This window comes from Terrapene carolina, unplaced genomic scaffold, assembly GCF_002925995.2.
Source record: "Terrapene carolina triunguis isolate 2854851 unplaced genomic scaffold, T_m_triunguis-2.0 Scaffold790, whole genome shotgun sequence".
Taxonomy (NCBI): Eukaryota; Metazoa; Chordata; order Testudines; family Emydidae; genus Terrapene; species Terrapene triunguis.
The window spans coordinates 1,869,237-1,880,683 of record NW_020665141.1 but is presented as its reverse complement, the minus strand read 5'-3'; the positions used below and the strand labels follow the sequence as shown (position 1 = coordinate 1,880,683).

The following is an 11,447-nucleotide window of genomic DNA, read 5'->3' as shown; positions in this document are numbered from 1 at the left end:
CGGCTCCCACTGGCTGCGGTTCACCGCTCCAGGCCAATGGGGGCTGCAGGAAGGGCGGCCAGCACATCCCTCGGCCCGTGCCACTTCCCGCAGCCCCCATTGGCCTGGAGTGGTGAACCGCGGCCAGTGGGAGCCGCGATCGGCCGAACCTGCGGGTGCAGCAGGGAAACAAACCGGCCCGGCCCGCCAGGGGCTTTCCCTGAACAAGCGGCAGACCAGCTTTGAGAACCACTGCTCTAGTCTACTGTAAATCTATCTGGAGACCAAGCAGTCAGCAGGACAATACCAAGAGCTTTCTTTGGAAGTCACCCTTACATCATCCCTGTCAGGTTTTATTCCACTTTGCTTTAGCACTTTGGTTTACTCCCGTATTTCCCAAAGAAGCAGGCATGAAAGGCTTGGCTTGCATCCTCTTATGCATCCTAGCGCTGGCCAAGGTCTTTCTGGACAACTCCTTGATAAACCATGTCCACTCACCCTTAAAACAATCTTCCTCCTCAATACCTGAAGGACACTAATAGTTGGTTTGCCTGTATGTCAACCTTCAGTCACCTTACCCACATGATTGTAGGACATCGTTTTAGATCCCACTGCTCTGTGAAAAAATATTAGGGTGTCTAATTAAGCAATTGCCAGGAAAGAAAAATTCCCCAATGGTGCTCCCTGGCTATCTGATTTCCTTACTTTTAAGGAAATTAGCTCAGACAGGGAAACTGTCCAAGCCAGTAACATCCTGGCAAAAGATGTAGAAGTTGCCATAATTTCTTCTCAGGGAAGAATCTCTTCCTAGGTGCATTAGATCCTTAGACTGCATCTACTTTGGCTAGACTGCATCTACTTTGGCCTTAACCATATTCTCATTCAGTCGCAATGGAATCCTCTAAAGCTGCAAGCAGCAGAATATACAGCTCCAATGGAAAATATTTGGCTTCCTCACTCATTTTCTTCCACAAGAAGGAGGCTTCTCAGGAGTGTTCCAGGCCTGCTAATATACTTCAAGGGAGATTCAAAACATTAAGACAAAAAGGCGTGCTCTCCTGAGACTTGGTGTCAGTCTGACAATTGTCTCTCTTCCCAAGAAGGGGATATGGAATTCTCCAACCTACACTTTTTTGGGGGGGTGGGTTGGGGTGTGTGGATGCTTTTCTGTAAAAATCTCCTTCGATAAGCTAGGTTCCAGACATTCATGGAATGATGATGGGGAGGAAGAGGGATGGATTTCTAGAAGATATGTTCTAATTCAAACAAACATTAATTCAGGGAAGTCCTATGGCCTGTGTTATACAGGAGGTCAGACTACATGATCACAATGGTCTCTTTTCTGGCCTTCCAGTTTATGAATCTGCGTTGCTTGGGCCTGCTCCATCAAGATATTAGAGATTTTATTAGTTTCTCTAGGATCTGCTCATTCCCTTAATCTGAATGAAAAACAACTGATAGTCAGGAGAAGCTTCCAACACTTTCCTCAACACGAAGGGAGGACAAGAGGATTTTTGCCTCCTTTTGGGTAGAACATGTTCAATTTTGCTTCTGTCCTTTTAAGATATTACATTCTTAGCCCTTATGGCTGATGATAACCTTCTAAATGAACTGAACAATAGCCAATGCAATGCTGTCCTCTTTGTAGAGCAACCTGAAACAGCTCTGCAAAGTACTGAAGGGACACCACTATCTTGAAATTTAGTCATTTAAAAAAAATTTAGAATAGTTTCACATACTATGGCTACTCCTGAGTCCACCTTACCATATATGGCTTTACCATCACAGTCTCCTATTTTAAATCCTTGTTTGTGTGTGGAAGACAGAGAAAACTGATTGCACAGAGGACAGAAATTTAAGTTGTCAGTGACCAAATTCCCCATTAATATTGAACAGGTGGTTAAACTAAAAGAAAGTTTAACTGTAAACATTAAGTATTTCACTAATGATCACTTTAACAGAAACACTGATTTAATGTAATTGGCACCAGTGGTAGCTAGCTACTGGAATCATAGAAAAGTAGGGCTGGAGGAGACCTCGAGAAGTCATCAAGTCCAGCCCCCTGGAATGAGACATGAAGAGGAGTTCAAATCCCCAAAAGGTTGTCCCCTCCAACTACAAAGGGAAGGATAAGAAAAGGAAGGAAACATTGTAACAATGATTTTAATGTACCATGTAATTTTGAAATTCTATGCAAATTGCTATGTTGAGACTATTAAGGCTGCACAGATAAGTGCCTCAAAAGTTAGGATGTATGGTCGAAATAGGACTTAACCTTAACATTGCTTTCTTTTGCAGATGCATTACAATACAGTCTTTAATTACATGATCACATTTCTCAAAAATACAATTTTTTTGTAACTTTAGAAACAGATGTAGCATCTCGTGCTAGGTTTTCATTTTAATATGCTTTTCATTCTTTTATGCTCACATTTTCATTGCTACAATGGTGCAGTAACTCTTTACTGACTGAATTTCTACATGAAAAGTTCTCTTCTCTGTAATTTAGGCCCCAATATTGCCAACGTCGATGCACATGGCTAAAGTTAAGCATGTGTGTTTGTACAATTGAAGCTTTAATCTCTATGTACTATATGTAGTCTCTTCAATAAGCTACAAAGTTTTCTTTTGTGAAATTACATGGATGAGGCAGTTAGCTGTAAAACTATTTTATCTAGAAACGTATGTAGCTCATGCATGCCAAAAAAATGTCAACATTGCTTTAGGCTTTACTCTTAAATGTGATATGCTATGTATGGAGGGTTTATTCCATACTTTTCATATAAGTGACTTTCATGGACTGTCTAGCATACACGTTGTAGTACAAAATATTACAAGAGGCTACATGTGTTTAAGAAAAAAATTGTATATCAGAATTCAGAAATGGTACGTAATCAGATTGTATCACTGTGTATATACACAAGGCATAGAATTAAAGGTTACACATGCAACCTTAACTAAGCATTTCCTGACTTGAATGTTGAGCTACAAACAAAGTTTTCTTAATTGAATGGAATTTACTTTTGAAAAAGAGTAGAAAAATCCAAGAGTTAGTAGACCCGCTGACTTTTAAAAAAAATGGTAACAAGTAAATTCCATAATCTGGAAGCTATTTGGTTTATAATCTGGAAGCTATTTGGTTTAACACCACTAGATTCCTTGTCCCAAGCACCTTCTGAGGCTTATATGATTGGGGCCCCTGTCTTGGTGCCATGCAAAATGTGCAGCAGCCCTCCTTAATCTCTTCATTGCACTCTTCCTTGTGCTAGTACATTAGCCATAAACATGTACAGCCATAAAAATGAAGCCGTTTTTCTAGCTGGCATTTTATGAATTTAATAAGACTCCTTGGTAAAATATACTGTGCAGCATGGAATTCTCAAACTAAAACTCTTGACACCAGAACACTCAAAGACACTTCTTAACGAGAGTTATTTCCACATCAAATTTCATTGTGTGTTTACTTCTGGTCATTTCAACAATAGTTTTGTTCAAAAGAGGTCACAAGTTTTGGAAAAGAATTTCAATTTCTTTATGCTCAAAAACATCTGAACAGTATTTGCTCAAACTTTTGAAGACTTCTTCCATACTTTCAGAGACCAAGACTGGAAAACTGGTCTCCACGCAAGCACAAGCTTGCTGTGTTGCTTAAGGCTGGTCTTTTCTTGGTTTTGTTTTATGCTCAGGGTACGTCTACACTACCCGCCGGATCAGCGGGTAGTGATTGATCTATCGGGGATCGATTTATCGCGTCTCGTCTAGACGCAATAAATCGATACCTGAACGTGCTCCCCGTCGACTCTGGAACTCCACCGCTGCGAGAGGCGGAAGCGGAGTCGACGGGGGAGTGGCGGCTGTCGATCATGCGCTGCGAGGACGCAAAGTAAGTCAATCTAAGTTGATCTAAGATACGTCGACTTCAGCTACGCTATTCTCATAGCTGAAGTTGCGTACCTTAGATCGATTCTCCCTCTCCCCCAGTGTAGACCAGGCCTCAGTCTGAATGATAGTAATTCACAGAACAGCAGCTGTAAACAGATACATCTGGTGCCACCAAATTACATGCAGGGACAGACCCAAATCTTCTATTTGAAATATTAGCTTTTAGTATGAAGTCAACAGAATTTGTGGTGACTGAGAACTCAAGATAGAACAGGATATTAGCCACAGCCAAGCAGGCCTGGTTTGCAATAAACACAGGACTGAAATCAAAATATGGTTGTTCCAGAATCCTGGAGTTAAACAGAGTCACAATATGCCTGCTTGCTGTGCAGAGAAAGAGAGAATAGCCACCAGATGCAGGCAAAGTGATCAAAGCATTTGTGGACAGAAGTGGATCATTAACAGGAGGACTAAGAATTAGGGCAGAAACCCCTCTCACTTTGGAAACTGCATATTCTAAAGTGTTAGATGGTGACTGAGTCAGCCAATTATTGTTTCTTTTGCACATCTCTACCGTTAACATTTTCATGTAGTTTTGTATTACCTTATTTCTCAAAATCAAACAATAATTACTAACAAGAGCATCTGCACCGGAGTCAACAAGTATTTCAGACTAAGAACTACCAAATATGGACTCTCTTCATCAGAGCATTTCAATCACATCAGCACATGGCCAGGAGAGAGCACAGGATTAAGCTTTGCTATTGTTCTACACGAACAGGGCAGTAACTTCCACTACCAAAAAGAACAGAGGAGCTATCCCTGCAATCATTCACACACTTCTGTGAATGAGAGAGGATCCTGAAGGAAAAAAGCTGAACAACTGAAATACACACCTTTACTCTTCAGAGGGCTTGCCATTTCAGTGCAGCAGATTCTTGAAAATTCTCCCCCACTTCGGTTTATCTGAGGCTTCTCCTGAAATAAAGGAACAAGTCACCACCATAGCAGCAACACCTGAGACTAACTGGTAATTATAGTTTTCAGAGTCTATTTCTAGACTCCAGGGACTGTACCTGTTAAGCCAGTCCTAACTCTGGACGCAGTAAGCATTAGCATACCACATAATATGCTAGGCTTTTTTGGGGAATGAGGGAGAAAGTCATGCATACACCATAAGCACACTTACAAGTGTGGTAATACAGGCAAATAATTGAACTGTAAGTACTTAATATGAGAAATTCTCCTTCCTTTCTGACCCACTGCCTCATCACATCTTTCCTCTTAAAAAAATTTTTTTTTAAATCCACTCACTGTTGAAGATACTGCATTAGTCTTTCCTATCCTCAGGAGGAGACAATTCCAGAGAAGATTTAAACTCAGCATCAGTAAAGCCTTGCCAAAGTAGCAACTCAAGCAGGAAGTGAATTTAAATACAATGGAAAGCGTCCCAATATGAAACAGAATGGTAATCCTTCATCAAACCCCAAACCAATTATTATAATCCCTCTCAGTGGAATCCCTTGCGCAGATGAAAAACGCACAAGAAAATATTACCCTCTTCACTGTACTACCTTAACTTCAGCATTTTCTGACTACTTTAATTATGCAAACTTACTATTGCATTAACAGTTTTTTGCATTATGTTTCCTAAATTTTGTTGAAGGATGAAGGGAAACACACAAGCGCACACATTCTATAGGTACATTTCTTGTAATTACTATACTGCTGTCTCTAAGAACTACACACTCCTTTAAATGCACCACTGAAATATGGACAGTTCAAGAAATTTGCATATAATAGAGGCACTGGTTTCCCCCTGTAATGGTTAGAGGGACTAGGGAGAAGAGTGGGGACCCATCTCTCTCTCTCTCAGGACAAGGAGATTATCCCTAGGACCTGTTTCTCAGCCAAGAAAAGGGGTGTACAGAATTGCCTAAAGACCTAATTTTCCACCCAGGAGAGTGAATGAGCAGTCTGGGGACCCACGCCCCAGTCATCCATTTAAAAATTTTACACATTCTCAAGGCCCCACTACTTGGATGTTGGATATTTGAAATGGATGTATGATAATTGATCACTCACTCAAAATTAACAAAATTCTGAGAGAATAAGAAAGCTAGAATGGCTGAGCAAGGATACAGCAGAGCCATGTGAAAGTCTATGGAAAACACATTCTTTCTGACCTAAACAGTATCTTCATTAGCGCTCATCTTTTTTCATCCTTGCCTGGCTCAAAAATGGATAAGGGGACTTAATTCAAACTTAAAAAACAAACACACACAAACTTTAGAAAAATATCTTATCTTTGACAACTGAGCAGTCATGAAAAAAAATGTAATTAAAGAGGTGAATATTTTAAGGAAGTTATGAGCACGTGAAACAGAAGGTGTTAAGCCATTCTTCAACCTTAACTACAGCTTTTTGCTCTCAACCAAATACTGCAATAATAATTTGTGGTCAAACAGCAATATTAAGTGTCACATATCACTGTACATTTAAGAAGGCATTTGCTAATATGTTTAGTTTCTTTTAATGTACTTCAGTTAAGTAGTTTTCACCCAGATGCACATGAAACTGAATTCATTAGTAAAAGCACTAGAGTGTGAAGGCCCTAGAAATTCATTAGTAAAGGCACTAGAAAAGGCCAACTATGTGTTCCTCAAAAAAATTATTAAGGAACTATTATGCATTTCTACAACATTTTCCATATGGAGACCTCAAAGTGCTTTCAAACATTGTCTCAATACTGCTTATAATATTCCTTATAATACTGGAAAGGAAAACGACTAAGTGACTCATCCTAAGTGTCACAGTAAATAAGTTGCAAAGCTAAGAATAGAATCCAGGCCTTGTAATATTGTACCCTGGTTTTGAACTGCTAAATCGCAGTTTCCTTCTTAAGGCAACAGCAGTGTGACAATCATATTTATTAACTCCCCTGCAATAAACCCTCACCCTCAAAATTTTAAATGCAGACATGCTCCAGAACTCACAAGTGGATAAAAAGGAATGTTTAACAAAATATTTTAATATATTTATCTATAAAATGACCTATTCATGTACTAAACATTCACGTACTAAACATTCTCTAGTATATTTTGTAAAATAATGAAGTCTTAATCAATAGGAGCCTTAACTACAGCATTTTGCTATTTAAATCCTTGCTGAGAAATGAAGAGAGAATTGCCTTTGTGTGTATGAATTATAAATGTATCCACATTAGCAAAGTATTATATTTAATTTGCAGTGATGGGTGAAGCTGATGGATGCAGAGTGAAGACTCTTGATGGAAGAAGCGTTTTCTATTTTGTCCCTTGGTGTAAGCTCTGGCTTGCGTGCACTCCAGCTTTAGCAGCTACTTGACATGTTGAAGCCCATGTCACTTGTCCAGAGAATAAATTTTCAAACAGAAGGAGCAGTCAATTCACAGCTGTACTGTCCAATATTTTCAGAGCATAGAGGAGCCAAACCAATTAAGACATTTAGACTTTTTTCCCCCAGTGATAAAACTCCAAAATCCACTCCACCTCACAATGTACGTTTCAGGTTTTATAAATATCTAGACCAAATGTATATAGTTATCTTGTCTTGCCCTCCACACTAATTTTCAATTAATCAAACTCAAAGCCATAGAAATAGTTGGAAGATGAATCAATGATGCAAACTAATGTAAAGTCAGTCTACAGTGGCTCTACTGAAAAGAAAAATAAGAACTCTGAAAAATAGAAAATGGGATTAGTCATATGATTAGGAAGATTTCACTATGAATACAGTTCCAAAAAAAGCTGATGAGAACCATCCTTGTTTAAAAATAAAAATTCAAAACCAACTTCAGTCTCCCATTGAAAACATGCTAAATTTAAATAATTCTCTAGTACAAACTTGTAGTTTGTGTACCCATTACTGCTGCTACTAGGAAAAATAGTTTTTTGTTCACTACGCCCAGCAAAAAAGCCAAGTAAAAAAAAAAAAAAAGTATGAAGTGTGGTTTTATACAATTAAATTAGTACCAAGCTTTGACTTAAATCTCCTCTCTCACACAAACTTTTAAAATGATAGGGGATTTGGGGGAGAGATTCTGCTCAGGGAGAAAGAAAACAGCAGATGCAATTGTAAAGTTACGTGAACATCTGTAACATTTAAACTACCTTAATATGTATTATAAAGATATCAAAGAAACCTAAATGTCATCATATGACCACATTATGGAGAGACAATTATTTCTCAGAAATTTAAGTTTGAAGTTCACTTCCTGGTATAAGCTCAATTTTCAGTTCCTTACTTTAATCAAACTTTCTCATTTACTGTATTTACATGCTTTCAAGTGTTTGGAAGTCCTTGTGCCAAATAGTAAAACCTGTAACATGGAATTTTCAAGTTAAACAATTTTTTTTTAAATAATACTTCAATGTTTGTGGGGGTTTTCCCCAGTGAAGTGTTAATTTCAATTTTATCTCTAAGCTCAAACTTTTTTGCCTTGGAATAATAATTGGAACGTCAATGTCTGCTGGAGGAAAAAAACAACATATGAGCTGAAAGGCCTTATTATTTGAAAAAGGAAATAGAGACACTGATCCACTGTCCAATTATTGAAGAGTTGAGTTGAAAGATACAGCAGACTGCAGAGACTGTACTTAAGACATAAGTGATGTCATATATGATTTCAGCATAAGATCTAGCACTGCTAGTTATTTTAATCTGGTACCAATAGCATGACCACATAATGGCTAATTTTGTTACCTGTATTATGACATTTTAGACTACAATGTATCCTCCTCAACAGTTGGGAAAAGGGACATTTGGCATTTGTGAAGGGTTTTTTTTAGGGCTGTCAATTAATCGCAGTTAACCCATGCAATTAACTCAAAAAAATTAACCATGATTAAAAAAATTAATCGCGATTAATCACACTTATAACAATAGAATATAAATTGAAATTTATTAAATATTTTTGGATGCTATGATGGCAAGACTTAAAGAAAGAGAACAAAAAGCACACTGACATTGAGTCCCTAACAAATCCCTCTCTGCTATGTTCAAACATTCACTGTAATCAATTTCTTTCTTACCTGTCTCAACCACCACTTTTCTTCAGAGGCTAAAGCACAACATCCAACAAGCTCTTCCTCAGCATCTTGTGTTTCTTTCGCAGATCGTCTCGCTTCCTTCTGGCTCCCATTAGCACAAGTGTCCTGCTTCCCCAAGCTTCCACTTTTGGCCTCTTGGTTCTCAGCAAGGTTTCCAGCCCCCATAGACTCTTCAGAAAGGGATCCCGCCAGCCCATCAGATGTAAGCTTGTCCCCATGATCCAGGTTATCAGTTTCCTGGGAGCAATTTTCCACCCCACTAATCCTGTGGGACTCAGACAACAAACTGCTACTATGTGCTAGCACAAGTGTTGATGCTTCAGGTTTTGTATCTAGTCTAACATTAGGATCAGACCCAGCAGTAAGCTCAGTAGAGATGCTGACTGGCAGTCCAGTGTACAATTCCTGTACCACAGCAGACATGGAGGAATCAAGGGGATGTGGGTGGCTTCTCTCTTGGGACTCCACTCCAGATGATAGCATCAGGCAGCTGAAGACTGTGCCTTTCTAAACTCACCCTAAAAGTAAAGACAACACTAAATCACTACACAGACACACACATATACACAAAAGTAATCATTGTTTTTGTTGTTGTCTGGGACAAAGGTACATACGCCCGAGAAGCACCAACAAGGGGACAGATATTTAGAAAGTTTGGTCCCTTTTTAAGGCACTCACAGTAGGACTCCTCCTCAGTCAGCAAACCAAAATGTTCAGCCAGGTTCTTTGAATATTAACCTGAGCCTGAATAAGTAATAAGTAATATAAAATGCAGTATGTCAACATTCTATTGTAACTTTGCTCTAATAAAAAGTTTAAAGCAAAAAATAAAAGGGTAAGTGCTTCAAATGTGTGTGTTCAATAAGAGTATGTTCCAAATGAATTCTTGGTAAGAAAGTGATTCTACAATTACTGAGCGCTAGAGTAAGTGCCACACAAACCATGAATAAGGTTATTCCTCTCTTCTCCATCAGCAGTTTCTCCCTACCCCAACATCTCTTCTTAGCCTAAAACTAAGACCCTGTAGCGTGTATGAGCGTCTAGGAAATGGGAAGAGAGGAAATGGAGAGAAAAGGTATTTACTAGCACTTGTGGACCTAAAGCAGGGTGTCAAACATCCTGCCAGTTTGATGGTAGTAGCCAAATTTCCTTTACTTTTCTATATTTTTAAAAATTTCTCTTTAGATGGAAAAGCCACACAAGAAAATGCATCCTAACACATGCACTATCACTTGCCATTCCTTGTGACTTCCCCATTATAAACAGAGGAAAAAAATGGTGCTATCCCTAGGTTTGTTATCTAAAGTGAACCTTTGATTTATCTTATAGCCTAGAGCCCAACTCATCAGTATCCAATGGCCAATACTATGCTAGCAATAGCCATGCTCAAACAGTTATTGCTAGTACAGTTCTAACCATAGTGTCAGCATGACCACAACATGGTCAGCCACAAATTCTCTGAACTACATTAAGTAAAGGGTCACTTAAAAAAAAATTTAAAGAGCCCTGATGCAAGAATACTATATACTTAACACTGACATGCTCATGAATCTCCATTGAGAGTTTCTACACAAAGCTAGGTCAGGTGGCACCAATCACTCAGCTAACAGCCAACAGAAGGTTAATAAAACCCAATCCTATTACTCAAATGTTGATCTTGCTGCTCTTTACACAGCTCAGAAACCTAGATGAACATCCATCAGTTCTGCTAGCTCAATATTTCTGCGCTATACATAACTAAAATCCCCAGGATTCTAAACAAACAATAGGGGAGGAGGAATTTTGCTCAAAAAAATTTAAAACCTTTATCTTCAAAAACTTACACCATTTCTAGCAATACTGACTAGCATATGGCTAATTTTAAGAACAACAACATAATATGGTCTCAGTACACTAATGATCTATAGATAAATACAAACACTGACCACATACAAGTTAAATAAACACTAGGCATGGCTTCTTTCCTCAAGAATTGGTAATAAAAACATATGGGTTAAATTCTACAGACCCTGATTTTTCTCCCTCTTTAAAATGACAATATCAGCTGTAAGAAAAAGACAGCTGAGAGGTTGCAGAATCTTAGCATTTATTTACCAAAGGTCGGAAGAAGGACCCATTTGCTAAAACACTCCAGATTTATTTTCTTCTAGTCCTGTCTTACAGCACACGAAAAACACATTCCAGTCGTCTACAACACCTTTTCTTGTGATCCTGAATTGCTTTACACACACAACCTGTGCCAGGTATTAAGGAGGTTAAGTAACTTGCCCAAAGTCACATTAACAAAGTGAGTTGCAGACACAGGAATAGAACCCACGTCACCCAAACCCGTGACCTGTTGCAACATCTAGAAAGTGGCCCACCAAAAAGCAAACAATATAAAATAAAATTATAATATTTATTTATTTATTTACAAACAAGCCTTAGTAGGTCCACTTCAATGAGACAAAAGAAAAGCAGAAAAGGTGTCAAAGATATTTTCTGTCACAGAAGCTA

At 38.6% G+C, this 11,447-nt stretch overlaps 1 protein-coding gene across 1 annotated transcript in view; it reads right to left on the bottom strand.

Moving 5' to 3' along the window:
• The window catches only part of PRR14L (proline rich 14 like), a 27,489-nt gene extending 18,030 nt beyond the window's left edge, over positions 1–9,459 (bottom strand). The window contains exons 1-2 of the mRNA XM_026660543.2: positions 8,934–9,459; positions 4,758–4,839 (exon numbers count right to left, since the gene is read on the bottom strand). Of these exons, the coding sequence (XP_026516328.1) occupies positions 4,758–4,839; positions 8,934–9,434 (583 nt within the window). The 5' untranslated portion in view covers positions 9,435–9,459. The remainder of the gene's footprint in view (positions 1–4,757; positions 4,840–8,933) is intronic.
• Positions 9,460–11,447: the final 1,988 nt, after the last annotated feature.